The sequence below is a fragment of the Xiphias gladius genome, chromosome 15 (assembly GCF_016859285.1).
Source record: "Xiphias gladius isolate SHS-SW01 ecotype Sanya breed wild chromosome 15, ASM1685928v1, whole genome shotgun sequence".
Taxonomy (NCBI): domain Eukaryota; kingdom Metazoa; phylum Chordata; class Actinopteri; order Istiophoriformes; family Xiphiidae; genus Xiphias; species Xiphias gladius.
Genome location: NC_053414.1, coordinates 19090852 through 19108914, shown reverse-complemented (window position 1 = coordinate 19108914; position 18063 = coordinate 19090852). Strand labels below are relative to the sequence as shown.

Sequence of the window (18063 nt, the reverse complement as noted above, 5' to 3'; positions counted from 1 at the left end):
ATAACTTTTTTTTTTAAATTCATCAACACAATGAACATAACAATTTACAACCATTATGGCATTTAAAAATTAATTGTACAGATGTATAGGCACCAGACAGAGCTAGATAAAAGTTCACAAAAAAGAAAAAGAGAGACAAAAAAAAGGGTTATCGGAGGTATGTACTAGGGGTTTATCAGACAGACCAAAGTTAATAGACAGATTCTTTATGAAAGGTAAGAGGGATGGTTTACTTTTCTGAATCTTGACTTATGCAGATAGAATTTACTAATGATAGTATGATAATATTATGTAGGACCAGCTCATGTCCTTTGTCTTTCCAGATGATACCAAAAATGTAAAAACAATTCCTTGTAAAATCAGTCCATCCAAGTATCTTAGTAATGAACATCATCCCAAAATGTTTTGCTATACATACAGTCATAAAACAAATGATCTGTTGACTCAATGTTTTCACAAGAGAAAATATAGCACTCAAATTCCCCCTGAGGGATATATTAGTACTTAATAGCAAGTTCTTAAATTTTAAAAGTCCCTGCTTTTATTTTGATTGTCTACTCTGACAGTATGCAAGCTTCCTGATGACGGTATTTCCGTTCTGTATTTTCTTTTTTTTTTTGTAAACACAAGAATGCAACACGAAAAATCACATTATTGTTACGGTTAAAATCTAAGTCACCGGTTGTTTTACCAGTCACCGTACAACTCAGCACTGGGCGAGTGAGCGACGTCGCTTCTCCCGTCGATTTTCCTTTTAGCTCTTCACGGAATGTCAACAAACTACCAGCTAACAGCTAGCTAAGCCAACGCCAAGCCAAATCGTTCAGACTGCAGTGAGTTAGCTTAGCTCCAGTTGACACTCGCTAAGTGTCGGTGCCAGCCTCAGAAACAAGTCGAGCCTCTCATGGTGGTCTCAGTTCAATGGGGAACTGTCTGTTTTCGCAAGGGGCGGATGACCTGTCGCTGCTGAACGAGTCCGAGGGGGGCAGTCTGCCCGGAGAGCCTCCGCCGCCCTACCAGGTGAGCAGCCCTGGGCTCAAGTTAAATACACTCCGGGGATTTAAGAGCATTTCACCTCATTACTTTTAATAATCCATTACCATAAAGTCCACTAATCAGTGATGGGGATTGTTATACCTGCCATCATACTGCAGACTGTAGAATCTCGGTATCTGCAAAGCAACATTTACATACTGTAAATTATCGTAAATTGGTTGTGTTAGAAAAGTTGGGGGAGGCATTGTCACATTGTGCTGCACATTCAGAAAACTGGATCTAGCCGTAACTATAATGCAGACATCAAATAAGATATATTTTAAAAGACTGTTACAACCAAAATCCCAGACAACAGTGTGTTTATGTCATCCTTCACTGCTCATAAGTTGGCCATTCTCCTAGTATTGACAAAAGCACAGGAACATCGTGGTGTTTCATGTCCTCCAAATTACTATGAAAACAAACCAAACTGACATGATCAATTTCGGTATAAGCCTCAGAAATCCAGTATGTTTCAGCCTGTAATGCAACAGGAACACTGACATACAGCACTGTGTAAAGGTTTTAGACACTAAAAGTAAAGTGAGGATGCTTTCAAAAGTATTGCCATGAATAGATTTTATTTATCAATTAACTCCATACAAAGTGCAGTAAAGAGGGAAAAACCTAAATCAAATCAGCATCAGTTCTCCACGGCACACCTCTGCACAGTTTTTCAAGGTACTTGGCCGGTAGGTTGTTCCAAGCATCTTGTAGAATCTGCCACAGTTCCTCTGTGGATTCAGGCTGTCTCATTGTCTTCTGACTCTTCATGTTATCAGACTGACTCCATGATGTTGCGGGTCTCCTCGTTCTCCTTGTTCTTCTGTATATGTAAAATCCCCCTTCCAAGAGGGCTTGCTTCATAGATGACGCAGGTTTTCCTCTGTCCCTTCTTTTCAGGAGCGCACCCGACCAGTGCCAGTGTACCATCCCACCCCAGGTGAGAGTCGTCTGGCCAGCCAGTTGACTGAGGAGGAGCAGGTTCGCATTGCCCAGCGTATCGGTCTCATTCAGCACCTGCCCAGAGGCATCTTTGACCCAGGCTCCGACCCCTCTGACAAAAAAGTTAAAGAGTGAGTCTTTAATAAGCAAAACTCGTCCCATTATATGTTTGGTCTTTTTTAATTCTCTTTTTTTTTTTTTTTTTAATTTTCATGTGGTGTTGATGGAATATAATGGGCCGGGTTCATTTTATTACCATTTTTAAATAAAGCTGTCGCCTAAAGTCTTTGGAAAGATAAGTCACTGTTGTTTGGCTCAGTCACCTAAGCACTATAAGAACATAACGCACAGTCAAAGACTAGTGTGATCTCCAGGCTCTAAATAAACTAACAATCACAGTTTGTTATACCCTTTATCCTATCAGAAGCCATAGCTGGCTGCAGTCACCACTGGTCCTAGTTTAGCATACTTCAATTAAATTATAAAGCTGCAAATTAAATACTGCAAACTATAAAGTATGTACAAATATGTATCTATTATATAAATGGCTCTAACAGGTCAGAAAGTGATCACATCATATTAAGTGAATAAAGTGCTCACTGACTAAAATAATGTAGGGTTTTGGTCAACGGCAAAAACGTTTACAGCATGCACAGATGCACAGCCCTACCACCACTGTTGTGGTGATAAGCTATACATGGACCTATGACTATTGAATGTCATATCAGGTGCTTAACCTATTAGTACATTGGATACCTTCAACATGAGGCAGCCTGGAATAAAGGAGCGATCTACCCCTTGTTTCTTCTTTTTACCATATCCTCACCCACTTGTCAGTAAATTTCATCTAAAGTTTATACCACTGAGATGAGTTTTAGGAAAAATTATTGGGTAAATGATTAATATAAATCATTTGGTAATTTGGCAAAAACTAAATTGAATGATGTCTGATATTATTATGACACACAAATTGTAGTCATACTTGCTGTTGGTTGAAATGGGCATTTAGATCAATGAGGATGTTCATTTTTAACACTGCTCGTGGCAGTTTTCTTGTATTCTGTTTAAAAATTTGTAAAAGTGAATAACCTGACCTAATTTTACAGTTTTCTTCTTGTTTTCTTCATGTTTGAAGATGAATAAGATAGACAATGAGTTTCTCTCTCCTACAGGTGTGTGATCTGCATGATGGATTTTGAGTATGGCGATCCCATTCGGTTCTTGCCCTGCCTTCACATCTACCACGTGGATTGCATTGACCCATGGCTGATGCGCTCCTTCACCTGCCCCTCCTGCATGGAGCCGGTAGATGCAGCCCTGCTGTCCACTTACGAAACCATCTGAGCAGCCCCAGGTGGCTGCTCCTGCCTAAAAGTAACCGCACCTTTTTAGCCAAAACTGTCCTAGCTGTTCAGACAGGTAGCCGAGCTGATGTGGCATTATGCAGATTTTTGGAAGGTGTTTTAGGATGCAGTCAGATGTGGAAAACTGTGCCCTACAGTACATCGCTTAGGTCTGACTCGTTGCTGTTAATAGTAGGACAATGTGCCAAATCAAGCTAGATGAAGAATATGGAGAGCTGTACAAGTAGCAAAATATTACTGCAAAGTAATTTCACTTTTTTATGACTGACAGTCAAATTTAATTTGTGATTTTTTTTTTTATGGTGATTAAATGCATGTCATCAATGTCATTTACTTCACCTTTCAAGACATAATGTGCAATATGTTATATCAAATGAGAAAATGCAGGAACTGAAGTGAAAACATGAAGTGAAAGTTCTGTGGTTTTCAGAAGAACCCATGGCCTTGAATGTCACATAAACCCAGGCCTCCCCGCTGAAATGCAGTCATTAAATCACAGAAAAATAATTCAAGTTTTCTGAGCAAAGATATGTGAAGAGGTCGCATCATAATTCATGAGAATCATTATTTCAGCTTTTGGAGATATCTGAAGATTGGTTCTATTTTATTTGACTAGGTTTTGTTGTCTGTACTGTTTTTTATTTGAAGCTGCTTTTATGAATATGGATTGCGTTTTTTTGCCTTTCCACAATATGGATCCTGTCCTTTGCTTTGCCTCGGGTTTGTGCTATTTGTTTTGTTTTGAAAAACCAGTCCTTAGTGGTCCCTTTTCATTGTTTACTGTCAGTGACATTTACAAAGACAAGATATGCTGTGCAGTCCCTCTTAAAGCACCTTGGGATACCCCTCATCTGGCACTATGTAGCTTAGAGATTTCATAGATGATTGTATGTTTTGATATGTGTGTGTATGTGTGTGTGTGTGTGTGTGTGTTCTGAGGGGATGGTTAGCGGAGATTGGCATGTTGAAGTAGCTAACGTTGTGAATTAACCCCGTCAGTTGTAAACCCTGTTGTATTTACCGCTCTTTTTCTAGTGTGAAGCTGTTGGATTTTGTTTTGTGTTGATGGCTTTCCTACAGCAAGTGATGCATTTCCAGAGCTCCTGGGTCTGGTCCAACAAAATTCTTATATCTTTTGGTACTGACCGCATAATGTATAGCACAAACAAGTAAAAATGTGACAGAGAAGCCACAGCAGTAGAAAGAAATGTATCTTGAATGTAAAGAATTATTTCAGCTTTTAAGGATTTGGACAGTGTAAGTGAAAATAAGAGGACATTTCTGATTCACTCAGGCTGCTGTGCCTTTTACGATTGAGGTAAGTCACTTCCAGTGAAGTACAATCATTTCTGACATGACTTTTGCTTTTTTTCAGTCATCCTCTAGGGAGAGACAGATACCAGCACTGTACTGATTTTTGTCACTGTCAAACAGGCCTAGGATGAAGCCAGAAGTTTGCTCTGGCTGCTGTTAAGTCATTTTGTGTTTTAATTTATAATGTGTGTGCCGCCAGTGCACAGGTTTTAGGAAAATCATGAAAACACAATAAAAGTGGAATACCAAATTTTACACGGGTGTGCTGTTTCTTACATATGTATTAAAGCGGAAGAGGTCACTGTGGCGAACAAGCATGGTTTCTTTTTATTTGGCTAAATCATAGGTCCTTTTTAACTTATATGAACACTAGCATTAATTGATTGTGACAGGACGTAATCACACAACAGCTGGAACACTGCTTAGTGACTCCAGTTACCAAATTTGTTCAATTAAATGGCTGTGACTCCCATTCCTAACAACTTATTTGTACCAACTCGCTGTACGAGGGGAAACATGCGATATGGACAGACCGTTTCATTTATAGAGCAGTTTTGAATGTGGTGTTGTAGTTGAATCCATGGAATAAATTACAATTCTTGACTAATACGGATATGTTGCATTGTTTCAGGTGAAACACTTTGCCAGTCAGTGGACTGACAAAAATCAATCTACATTACATAACACTGCATTACACTACATAAATCTACATTGGATTTGATTACAGATTGTTTTTTTTGCTTGATTAATTAGACAAAGATTGATGGATTGATTTCTTAATGTTAATTAAGAAATTAATCAGTAATGAAAAAAAATCATCACCACCCGTGCTTATAAGCAATTGTGTGCAGTAATTGTGCAATCTCATGAACAGGGACCATTATAAGTCCAAGGGCCAGATGAACAGCTGGCACATAGTCAGATGCCAAAACATTAGTGGAAATGTCAACCAGCTGGACCGTGAACATCAGTGTCATACCCATTACAACAAAATAGCATGCGTGAACAGTGCCAACCCAAGCACATACAGATACTTCACAAAATTGCAAGAGACAGAGAATTTTCTTTCAACAAAATATTTTATTAAAAAAATAACATTTACAGTATTAAAAGCATACATATTTCAAAATTTAACGCATTCTTCATAAAAATTGTAAAATTAAAAAGCCATTACATTCAATGTACATATAAATGTGGTTCTCTGTTAAATTACAAAAATATTACACAATATTTTGTTTTTTTACAGACAGTTAAAATCTTACAAAATTATAACCAGGTAATGGTTTTTAATAATCTTACAGCACAAAAGTAAAAATCATAAAATCTTAACAGCAACAGATCTATACATGGTATTTATAGTTGTGCATTGTCTCTAAAAAGCATAGATTCCCATACTGACGGTAGCCAGAGCCACAAAGAGTCCCAGGACCATCTTCAGCAGTGGGGAAGTGCTGATGATGGCTCCAGGGGTCTGGATTGCCTGCACTGGTTTGGAGTGTGCTGTACCATTCTGCAGCTGATTTTCGGTGGCACTCAGCATCTTTTGTAAATCATCAAAGACCTGTAAAACAAAGGCAAGAGCGTTTATCGGCTGCTTGTAACTTCATAAGCAATTGCAAGGGAAAAGGTTGACTTGTAAGGTAGAATTGTCAGCAAAGTGACATTTCTGCTTTCAGGTTTCTCACTCTGCTTAACCATCACTGCTCCTCACCTGAATGTTAAACTCGAAGGCTCTGACGGCCTCCTCCAGCACGCCATTCCTCTCCTCCTCCGTCAGCTCCACGCTGTTCATCCGGCTGCGGTAGAGCTGTTTGAACAGGTTGGGGCTGGAGACTCCGGGGAAGGCAAAGAACGACAGACCCTCGTTGCTCTTAAGCCCCATGGACTTCTGGGCGATTCGACCCAGGACCTGCCCTCCAGACAGGTCACCGAGGTACCGGGTGTAAGCGTGGGCAATCAGAAATTCAGGATTTTCTTTACCGATCTGGAAAAAAAAATCAGGGATGAAGAGTGTTATTTCAGTATCACCAAGGAGACGAGCAGAGATGCATTTACATATGAATTAAAGAATTGTGTTTAAATAAGCATGTGTAACATGTATGATATGATGCAACGAACCTGTCTGAGTCTGTGGCAGTATCTTTTAGTGGCTGCAGGGACAACAATCTTCTCTCTCCAGTCCGGGCCGTAGAAGTATTCCAGGTCTTTCTCGATGGACTCCACCCTGGCCAGTTCAGCGGGGAAATAAATGGGTGCGACACCAGGGTGGTTGGAGTTCCTGTCCATCTCTTCCTCCAGGGCCTGGTAGATCTCGTACAGCGAGCACAGGAGGAGCTGAAGAGAAGGAGGAGAGGCGGTGTCAGACCAAAAGCCACCGGACCCCAGTATCCACTAAACCACCATACGTAAAGGTTTGAAAAAGTAAAATTATTTAAATATTTGAGCTGTACTACTGTATGTTACCTTATATTGTGCAAGGGTGACTTGTCCCCTCTGGAAGCTCAGCATAATTTCTGTGTTTTCTGCCCTGACGTGACTCTCTTTAGTCACCTTTTTGATTTGTTCTGACAGATCCCTGCAAAAAGAAATGAATCACAGTCAAGACAGAAAGATCAACTTTTGATTGTATTGAAAATAGGTACTTTCTGATCACAGTCATGATTCACCATGGTTACTGTGCTTGGCACCATTGACAGAAAAGCAGTGAAGGGGTTTAGAGAGGTCGGAACTAAATAAACATAAGGAAAGTAGAGAACTCCAAAGTAGAGTTAAATTATGTGAATACATTGTATGAATCACTTCCCCTGCAGATGTTTCTCTAATGTAGGCAACATGCAGCTGATAAAACTTCACAAGCACAAACATAAAGTCTACACATACTGTACTAGAGACCTACATTTGGTCGCTGCAGCACTAATGCAAATATGATCAACACAATCTGGTTTAATGACATTAAATTAAAAAAAAATTTCTCTGTGCACAGTAAAACTAAATCCAGTTTGAACACTTAGAATTCTAAGACCATGTCACAGATTGGTATTATCCACAATGTGAATGAGTTTGGAGAGAGGACTTAGAGATCCAAGTGCTGCTCATTCCTACCTGTCTGTCATCTGTCCTGCAGTTGTCTGCTGAGTCTTCTGATCTGTCTCCATTTTGGCCCTGGAAGGTTTTTTTTACAAATGTCAGAAATATGACTTTATGGAACATAAAACGTCTGCTAGCACGATCATCAACACTATACAGTGATTCGAGAGGTATAAAACATCAACATGAGGCTACGAAATTCAAAGTATGAGAAAAAAACAGCAATGTAAATAATGTGTTTTACTCACCAGTTAGGATAAAGTCCTTCAGGTTTGGTAGTTTGATCTAGGTCCACAGTGATTCACTGTTTCGTCTCTGATGGTCCAGTGCTGTTTGTGCTGTGTGTGTCTGCAGTACAGTCTTCTCCCTTTTTTATACCCTGCTCCTCTGTCTCCTCCCTCCATCAGCTGAATGAAAACAGGAACTCAAGAGTCACAAAACCTCAGCTAAACATGATCTGGCAACTTCAGCAAAAATAGTAGGAGGGAGGAGGGTTAACATGATGTAGCAACTCTGACCACGGCTAGGAAAAATGCTGAGGGAGGGACTTAGCATGAGTAAGGAAGTTTTAGTAGTGCCCTGGAAAAACCGGAGGGAGGAGGGCTAAACGTGACAGTGCAGATTTGGAATTCCAAAGTTGAACCAGAGGAGAGGAGGAGCCGACTCTAAACATGACAGCGTGAGTTTCTGAAGGCGGAGAGGGAGGAAGTGTTGAAACAGTGACTAATCATGGAGAAAATCAATCACATGACTGTATCAAGATGATAGAGCCGCAGTTTTCAGCTCATAAGAAACAAGTTTAAGCCCATTACTAGATTACTGAGGCTAACAACCTTCACATGAAAAGAAAAAGTTTCAGTAGGACAAGAGGTCATCCCGGGAACGTATACAGGTACAGTAGATGCAGTGCAATGTCAGGGAGTGGAGGCTACATGTATTTTAAAGGATGGGACCAAACAAGCTGCTTTGCTATAATTCTGCCCAAACTTCTTTCATTTATTTAAATTGAAGTCAATGACAGAACTCATAAAATTACACCAACAGCTCAGATTTTAAAAAATATAACTGTGCAGCATTCATCATGACGTGTTCATTCTGTAAAATAGATTAAAAAATGGTAAAACGTTTTGGACTCTCTCCAGAGTTCCAAAATGAAGGAGCAAAAAGCTCAAAAGACTCCTTTAGTTTTAAGCCTGGAGCGAACTTTGAATTGAATTCTGAATTTGATGGGGAGACAATGCAAAGAAATCAAAATCTTTCTGACGACCAGTTTAAAAGCTTAGCAGCAGCATTTTTGGGCTACTTGTGAGCAACCGGCAGGTGAAGACGGAGTTACAACAGTCAAGACGAGACAAAATAAAAACTTAGTAATGGCCCCGAAATCACCAACTGTACTTCACCTGAACATAAAACTTATATGTGACTGCCTCATCCCCAGACTGTACTGATGTAAAAACCTCTACACTGGCTGCAGAGATTTGCTCCCATCCAGCCACATGAGCATCAGGGAGGTCAGGCAACGGTGTTGGGTGATGAGGCCTGGCTTGCAGTTGACGTTCCCAAAAGTTATTCCCAAAGTGCTGGATGGGGTTGAGGTCAGGGCTCTGTGCTGGCCAGTCAGATTTCTTTGGAAAACCATTTCTTTCTGGATCCCCCTTTGAGCACAGGTGCATTTCATGTTGAAACAGGAAAGACAATAATGCCTATTTGTATATGTGGTGTCATATGTTGCGAAGATCGAGAAGCCCTTTGAGTCAAATTTGTGATTTGTAATTTCTGGGATACATAGGCTGAATAAAAACTGATTTGACTTTGCTAAAATATGACCGATATCAAAGATTTTCTTAACCGGAAACAAGGGGCCAAACTCAACCCACAATAGCAGAAGTATAAGGACATATAAGGACATGCATATTTTGGTCATGGAGTGTAAATACTCCCATTGAGTAAAGGCCCGCATAAAAATGATATTTTAAAATTGCGCACATTTGAATGCATATTAATAATCTGCAAAGATCAAAAACATGTATTCGGAGGAATCACCCGTCTCTGCTTGTTGGGCTGTTGTCAGCGGGATTACGCAAAAAGTACAGAACCGATTTTGCACCGAACTTGGTGGATGGGCCCTTTCAATTTCGCGACAGATCCAGACCATTACAATGAATTAGGATCCCCCCCCCCCTCCTCAGAAGTCCGGTGTATGTTATTTGGCACTGGCCTTGGCGGACGTGTGCGCTCTGCCGAGCACACGAGAAATGTGTCGCTTGGAACTGGCGAATCATTAACGTGCGTCTGCTCGGCCAGCGGCAGTTCCACGTCATGGCCGGTGATCCGTTAAGTCTGCCAATCTTCGCCCTGGTCTAGCCTGGCTCAGCAGAGAGACCGACGGCGGGGGAAGGGGAGGAGGGAGGGCCCGGAGGAGTGCTAAACGTGAATCGGCAGTTTCTCCCTCACGCCGTTCAGTGAGTTAACCCGAGGCTGCCGGCGAATAAGATGCTACGGAGCTGAGGCTTTTACTACAAGTCGTCGGCTACACGGTTTTTTCGTTGTTCAAGTAGACGCATGCGCCCACACAAAAGGTTTCCTAAAATGAACGTTAGCTTCTGGGGAAGTTTCAGTCCCACGGTGCCATTCACAGCGTGTAACGGGAAAACGCCGACGACTAAACTTTGGACCTGAAATACGCCGACACGAACAGCCTGTCCTCAGCTCACTTCCGTGTGCGTTGGTCTCGATTTGCCTCGGATAACAGGTGCAGAGCTCGGTAAAAACCTGGTACCTCATATCTGAACATATCTATCGTATCAGGGGAGGAACCGTCAGTCCCAAGTTCACCCGGTTTTATCAGCAGCATTAAAGCAATAAAGTCAGTGACCAAGCTGCTAGCCAGTGTTGCCAGACGTTTGACCGATAATAAGTAGCTCAGTCGGTGCCTATAACCTTTCCAGTCGGCGTATATATTTGTTTACATTCAGGGGGGAAAAAATAATACGCCGAATTAGCTATTAGCAGTTCCTGTTTGGAGTGTGCTCATGGGTTTTCAGATAACCATCACTGGATTGCTTTGATGCTGCAGAAAAGTTAAAAATCTGATGATTCCCAGGCAAGGTCTCAAGCATCTATTTTCTTTCATTTCTAAATGCATTTAATGGGCGTTTAGTTACGATGGGTATCCGAAATAATGATACCATTGGGGAAAAACCCGCCCAAATAAACTGTCCCTGTCCAATTAATGAAGAAGGCCGGGGCCGCATAACCATCCAATCTGGCAACACTGCAACTACAACTGTCTTATTTTCTCTCATTTTTTGCTTCCAGATGCATACCACAATACTGTAAAGTTGAAATTGACAGGTAATGGTCCATTCACTGGCCCAGGTGCCAGTGCCATATTTTCAGCAATCATGCCCTGCTAAATTCATACACGTTTTAGCAGAATACATTTTGTTAACCCTCACTTTTTGCCACATATTCAAATAGGGTTACACAAACAGTAGCATCAGCATAATAAGTTTGAAAAGTTTTCTAGTTATACTTTAACGTTATTTTATTTATTTATTTTCGAAGCAACACTTTCCCTTAAAATTAGGGCTGCAACTAACGATTTTCATTACCAATTAATATACTGAATATTTTCTCATGTCCGACCAACAGTCTAAAACCCAAAGATATTCAATTTACACTCATGTATGACAAAGAAAAGCATTAAATCCTCACATTTCAGAAATACGCTTGAACCAACAGGTGTATGGCATTTTTACTTGAAAAATTAGTATAGTGGTTAATCGAGCATCAGAATGACTAATCAACTAATCGTTGCAACTCTGCTTACAGTCTTAACTGGACCTCGTTTTTTTCCATCTATGTTATACTCAATATTGCCGCTGTCTGACTCCCTCTCCCTCTCACTGCTGCCTGTATAGGTGGATGGCAAAGCAGGCCTGGTGAGTGGACGCAGCTAGAGGGAGAAGAAAAAGTCTCGCAGTTACTTTGTGATGGATGTGGAGGACCTGGAGGAACCAGAGTCAGATGTTGAGGAACATGGCACGACGAGGCCTTACAAGGTGAAATGATCTTTCCGCTGCAACTGAATTTCAACACTGAACTGTGATGTGGGGTTGAGACCAATCATAATACACATCCAATTTCCAAGCCTTACCGTATTGATGCACTGGCATCAATCTTGTTGAATTTTGCTGAACTTTGCTACTTTGTGGCAGCCTTTTAAAAGTTTATGGCTGTGTGTAGGCTCATACTGTGCAGTTTGGTACAAGCTGTCTCATCTCAGCTTTCTATGAAACTATAGAACTCAAAGTTAATTTGAATGGTGTGCCCTTTTTTTGTTATGACAATGCAGGGTTATGTTTTCCTCTTCACTTTCCCAGTTATTATAAATGTATTTTTAAAGACTGTTACAATCACTTTATCATGGTACCATTGTTGATGTGGGCAAAATACTATGATTGTATTGTGAGTTTCCCTGGTTACCTTAAATAGGATGGCTTATTATTCAACTTTTTCAGGAACCAAAAGGCACCCTCAGTAAGATGAGACAACAGTCTGGTAAGGTGTAAACTTTGAGGGTAAAGTTCTGTTTATGTAATTTAATTTTATTATAATTTTATTAAAAGACCACAGTGTCTAAGGGTGCAGAAAGGGGACATTTCATTAGATGAGGAAATGTATAATGGGAAAACAGTCTGTAATCACATATGAATACAAGGTACATTGCAGAAAAAATCTTTTATCACACCGTATGTAATTTTATAAATAATCTGTATATAAATAACTAGATCGGGATGTCAGGTTTTGGCCTAGCTTGTGAATCATACCTAAAATTGTAAGGTATTAATTAAAGTAAAATTTGTCATTTCTAACCTCCCTAAGTGCAGGTAACAGTGCAACTGAGCCTGACCTCTATGGAGCTGAGTTTGCGGGCTTCCTGCCTGCCTATCCAGTGTGTATGCCACATGACAGGTGGGGAGACAGAGGAGGAGGGGGAGGAGAGGTGAGAGAATATATGAGATGTGAGAACATAGGATTAAATCCATTTTTGCATCGTAAGAAGATCGATAAAAATGTAATCATCAAAGAGGCCAGACAAACTTTGGCTGGAGACTCTTGTTAGTAAAAACTTTACTCAAAATGAATGATCAATACAAATCCACAGCTGTTAAAACTCTTCATTGCTCAGGATTGATATAAACTGGCTGTGATTTCACCCATCCTTTCTAGCCTCAGGACTAATATAGTGTATGAACTCTCTCACAGGATATCCAAGACGACGTGTTGCATTCATGTTGCACAGCAGAGGGCAGCATTGATCGGGTAATTGTCCAAAAGATTCGTCTAAGAACACTTTCTGCCTTGACTTGTACTCATCATCATTTTTCTACCTGTGCGTTTCTCCCAGGCAAGTTCAAGCTCCATGCTAGAGTACCTGGTGTATTTAGATGACCAGCACAACATAGCAGACTGTACCATTACCAGACCTGTCACCCCTCCTGTTACTCCAGGAACCCACAGAGCTTGTCCGTTCATACCTCTTCCAAGTTCAGTGGCAACTGTGGCCACTACAGTTAGCTCTATAGGTAATCCAGCGGTATCTGGCCCCATGACTGACACCTGTACTCCCATTAGTTCCATGTGCAGTCCCACTGGCTCAGCCTGGGCCACTCTCAGATCCACATCCAAGAGTCCTGGCTGCTCTGATAGGAATCCAGTCAGTGCTGCAGCTCACCTACACCTCCTGGGAGAGTCCTTGTCCCTGATTGGACACCATCTTCAGGAGACAGATGTAAGTAGATTCAGAGAAGATAAAACAAAATTTTCTCAAAACCTTGGGCTTGATTTTTATTGAATGCTGGTCAATGGTGCTTTCTTTGATACTGTGAGTGTATTACAAATATAACAAAGCGGCTCTGCATTCACACTTTGAATCTTTCAAATCACGATGTAACCCTAAGTGTTGCTTCATGAACCCATAGTACTACATGTTTTGTCATCTTTCTCTATTAACATTTTAAACTGACACAGATGGGGGATGTCATGCCTATCTGGCACAGTGGCTGAGCAAATGAGTGGGCAAATACAACAACTGGAGATTAGTGAGTTCAGCTCGCTATACCAGACATCCAGCAGTATCCCAACCAAATTAAAACTACAAAGGCATATGGATTTTGGGGGACAAAAATACACAATGAGCAAGATAGAGTTGAAAACAATACTCGCACAATATTTTGTAATTTAAAAAAAAAAAAAAGTCAGTTTTCATCCTTGAGCTGAAAAATATACCGAAACATCAATCTAATTTTGATTAGTTAAAACTCCCAGAAGGTACCTGTTGTTTTGATATTTGTACATTATAAGACAAAAGTTAAAATCCAACTTTTGCGTGATCTTGTTTTCTTTTGCACCCATCTAAGGTGTACATCAAACAACACTTAATTTACATTCAATGCACATAAAAGCCACAGGACAAAATTAAATTACGTGAACAGTGAACAGTTTCTGAAGCTGTTTACAGTGGGTTTTGAGGTACAGGAAATCAGACAATGTTCCTCCCACCAAGTGTCGAAAACTGCTCTTTATTCAGGCTTTTTTAAATTTATTTTTTATGTTTAAATGGATCTGCTTATAGTACGGCTGATTTTTTTTTTTTTTTTTTTTTTTTCCCCTCATCATTTAAGAGAATATATTATGCGTAGTCAAAAATATATTTAAAAATCCAAGAAAGTGTTAAACAGTTTTTATGTATTTATGATTACAGATGAAATTAAGAAACTACAGAAATAACTGTGTTTCTATTACAATATACCTGTTACTGTAGAAGGGTGAATATATTCAGAGTTGTTTTCTTTTAAAGATTTTGAAAATGAACAACTAATTTGTACAAATAGTATCTTGGGAAAAGTTGTGGAAAGACATTTTGAAGGCTGTGAGATAATGCAGTCCTAAAATTTAAAACACTTGACTGGTTAGTCTGCTCCAGCGTTGACACGAACATGTGTTTTTGCTACATTCCTCTGTCTAATGACTAACTAAGATCAGGATCAAGAGGGGGGCATTTCATTTAGCCTCTGGAGAACATGCAGCATATTCATTGCATTAAGGAATCTTCGGCCTCTTTATGTGTCTCTGCAGAAAATGGTGTGCATGTCCAGTAGCTTGTCTCTGCTCTTGGACTCCCTAGTGTGTGCCTTGGCTCCTCTAATCTGCCTGACCGCACAGATACCAGAGCTCAGGAGCTGCACAAAACACACAATGGTGAGAGGCACTGACACTTGGCCGTGCACACGCACACCGCATATTGTCCACAAGTTGTACATGTGCACAACTGACATGATTGTTCAGCCAGCATTTTAGGACTTCAGGAGGAAACATTTGTTTTTTATTATTTCTTACTTAAGGCCTCAACTATGGAAAACATCTCTTATGTGATGCCTGGGCTGTGACTGATGATGAAGACCCCACTGGCCACATACACAGCAAGTTCTCATATGCTGAAAGACACTTTAGGTTAGTTTACATATAGAAAATCTATTTCAATATGTATCTATTTTGTTCTAAAAGAATATTTGTTTGCACTTTACACTTTATTTTTGTGTTACGTACAAGTATGTAAGTTTACTTGAATGTATCAGTTAACATTTTTGTATTGGTTGTTTAATTAAAAGATATATTTGAACACTAAATTCCCTAACTTTTCTTCATTAGAATAGTGACACTTCATAGGAGACAGTTGAGATGCAGAAGCCACTCATTAATTAATTAATTTCTCCTTTACATGTGTGATCGTTGCATTGACGAGCTCTTCCAATAAGCCAAGAGCAACCATAGGTGATTCAACGTTTTCTAAATTTTCAGACATGTAACGGCTTATCTTATTCCCTGTGCATTTAAGTCGTAATTTATACCAGTAATTTTTTTTTTTTTTCTAGATGGGAGACCGGAGCTCATCAGGAGCTCAAGCTGTAGGTGTTTGTGTTTCCAGATCTGTAATTCTGCAACATAACCACTTGACTGATGTCAGCCTAAATATATGATGAGAGATTAAAGCCAATTCCATGTGGTTTTATAAATTACTAAATCACCTCTGGTTCGTACTGTAAATCTTTACTTTTGAAATGTAACTGTAAGACAAATTTCATAATGAGGTCAATTATCTGTCTGTAATTGCTCTAATTAGCAATAAATTCAACGCCTGTGATTTTAAAAACATTTCCTAGATGATCCAAAAGGCCCGGACTCTGAAGAATTGAAGCTTGAGGCTTCAAGGGTTTTATGCACTATGAAGGATGAAACTGCAAAGAACAATTTAGCGGGTTCCCCTCTGACACTGACACACAACACAAGCAGAGAGAAGGTCCTATTTATACTGTCAATTTGTCATGTCTGTCTGGGACCTGCTCTCAGTCCTGCCTCGGGATGACTACTGCAGCATACGGTGGTGGAAAATAACTTAAGTACATCTACTCAAGTACTGTACTGAAGTACAGTTTTGAGGTACTTTACTTGAGTATTTCCATTTTATTCTACTTTATACTTCCACTCCTCTACATTTCAGAGGAAAAAATTGGACTTTCTACTCCACTATATTTATTTGACAGATTTAGTTACTAGTTGCTTTTAAGATGAAGATTTTACACAATGGATAATAGAACAAGCTTTTAAAATACAACACATTGTTAAAAACCAGTGGTTTCTGACCTTTTTGGCCCCTGATGTCTTACAAAAAGCAGTGTGTAGCCGGGGGTCACATTTCAGATGTCTATGAGTTGTTAACAGCTCCATCATATAGGGATTTTTCCCTGTAAACTCCTCACATGGTTTAATTTAAATAAATGTTCAAATGATCCCATATCTTATCAAAGATCCTGAAGACAGATTTGTGAATCACAACCTTTTTTTTTTTCCTTCTTTCCTCTCCCATTAATCATCTCACGACCCCTTATCTGGTGTCTCTGTGTATAAAACTGTATATAAAGTAGTTCAAACTACCTCCACCTACAGCAGCTGCAACAATAACATGCTGTTTACACACTGATGCTTCAGTATTAATAATCTAATTATATCATATCAGTCAGAGGGTCCTAACCAGTACTTGTACTTTAATACTGTAACTACTTGTTGCTGTTAATACTCATGTACTTTTACTTAAGTAGGATTTTTCATGCAGGACTTCTACTTGTAATGGATTATTTTTACATTGCTGTATTGGTACTTAGTAAGGATTTGAATACTTCTCCCACCACTGGCAGCATATCGGAATATGTACAGGTGTTTTTTACTTTTACTAACCTTAATGACTATAAACCTGAAATGACAGCTTATTTGACAGACATCCATGGGGTTTGATGCTTCGTGGGTGTGGTAGATAAAACTTAGGTTGAATGATTCACATTTGCCCTGAGACACATCTCCTCCACCCCATCTTGGAATTCTTAGCAGCCTGCAAACAAAGAAACCTGTTGTGCACGAAAAAATATTCTTACGAGTGTGTGCATGTGTTCAAAATTGGGAGTGGTAAGACAGGCACTTCCCTGAGACGGGGAACCTCACCTGCAGAGGCTACTGTCAGTAGTCGACTGGGAGCCAACATCTACTGATGTTGCCTGGATGAGAGACATAGTTCAGTGCCAACTGAACAAACAGAGCACTCAGAGACCATAACACATGAACACAGCATCCGTGACCTCACAAGGCTGAGTAAGTACGTTTCCTCTAGTTCGTATAATGCATCTATTTACGAGTAAGTGGGAGTTAACTGTTGCAGTAAATTATCGATTATAATCAATCACACAAGCTTTGCAGGCCATTTTATTTTGGTCACCAGAATTTACCCATGTATGTAATGTGCATTGTGTATTTATACCAGCTGTGCATAGGTCTGAGCAAAGGGTTGCCAGTGTTATGTCAGCTTTGAACATACTACAGCACAAATACTCTTTACTTTCATACTAGTTCAATGCCAAGTTTGAGTTTCACTTCAAGGCTAAATGTGTGCAGTCTTTATGAAATACTGCACTGTTCTGTGGTGTCTTAGTGAACTTGCAATGCCATATGTTGGGGATATTCTTTTTTTGTGCATTTGTAGGTGCATGTGTTTTGTACATGTTTGCATATCACTCTAATTAAAAAGTCCAGGCAGAATGTAGTTCGACAGGACTGACAAGGTGTGGCATATTATGCACACTGCGAAAATTAAGATGTGTTGACAGAGGTAAGAGAGGTTCTGGTGAAATGAATGCATCGCTGAGTGAGAGCACAGCCATTATCAGTTATTTTAGTTCTTATTAACCCATACACAACATATGAG

General features: G+C 39.9%; 3 protein-coding genes across 9 annotated transcripts; 2 read left to right on the top strand and 1 right to left on the bottom strand.

Moving 5' to 3' along the window:
* Positions 1-569: 569 nt before the first annotated feature.
* Positions 570-5235, top strand: rnf11a (ring finger protein 11a). The gene is made up of 3 exons (XM_040147488.1): positions 570-1020; positions 1939-2111; positions 3153-5235. Exons 1-3 carry the CDS (start codon positions 922-924, stop codon positions 3322-3324), a joined length of 444 nt encoding a protein of 147 aa, XP_040003422.1. The 5' UTR covers positions 570-921; the 3' UTR covers positions 3325-5235.
* Positions 5236-5908: 673 nt separating this feature from the next.
* On the bottom strand, positions 5909-8152 carry LOC120800607 (heme oxygenase-like). Its single transcript, XM_040146827.1, has 6 exons — positions 7994-8152; positions 7761-7820; positions 7122-7233; positions 6777-6992; positions 6370-6642; positions 5909-6219 (listed from the first exon to the last, which is right to left on the bottom strand). The coding sequence occupies exons 2-6, from the start codon at positions 7811-7813 to the stop codon at positions 6031-6033; spliced, it is 843 nt and encodes a 280-aa protein (XP_040002761.1). The 5' UTR covers positions 7814-7820; positions 7994-8152; the 3' UTR covers positions 5909-6030.
* Positions 8153-8554: 402 nt separating this feature from the next.
* On the top strand, positions 8555-15907 carry LOC120800608. 7 transcript variants are annotated; one of them, XM_040146833.1, is made up of 9 exons: positions 8555-8637; positions 11669-11809; positions 12269-12308; positions 12638-12753; positions 13017-13073; positions 13159-13542; positions 14889-15011; positions 15155-15584; positions 15686-15907. In XM_040146833.1, the coding sequence occupies exons 2-8, from the start codon at positions 11741-11743 to the stop codon at positions 15197-15199; spliced, it is 834 nt and encodes a 277-aa protein (XP_040002767.1). In that variant the 5' UTR covers positions 8555-8637; positions 11669-11740; the 3' UTR covers positions 15200-15584; positions 15686-15907. The 7 variants fall into 7 exon arrangements, with proteins under 7 accessions (XP_040002767.1, XP_040002769.1, XP_040002762.1 ...); XM_040146828.1 differs by lacking the exon at positions 8555-8637 and adding an exon at positions 9956-10207 and having other exon boundaries at positions 15686-15906; XM_040146831.1 differs by lacking the exon at positions 8555-8637 and adding an exon at positions 10214-10497 and having other exon boundaries at positions 11685-11809.
* Positions 15908-18063: the final 2156 nt, after the last annotated feature.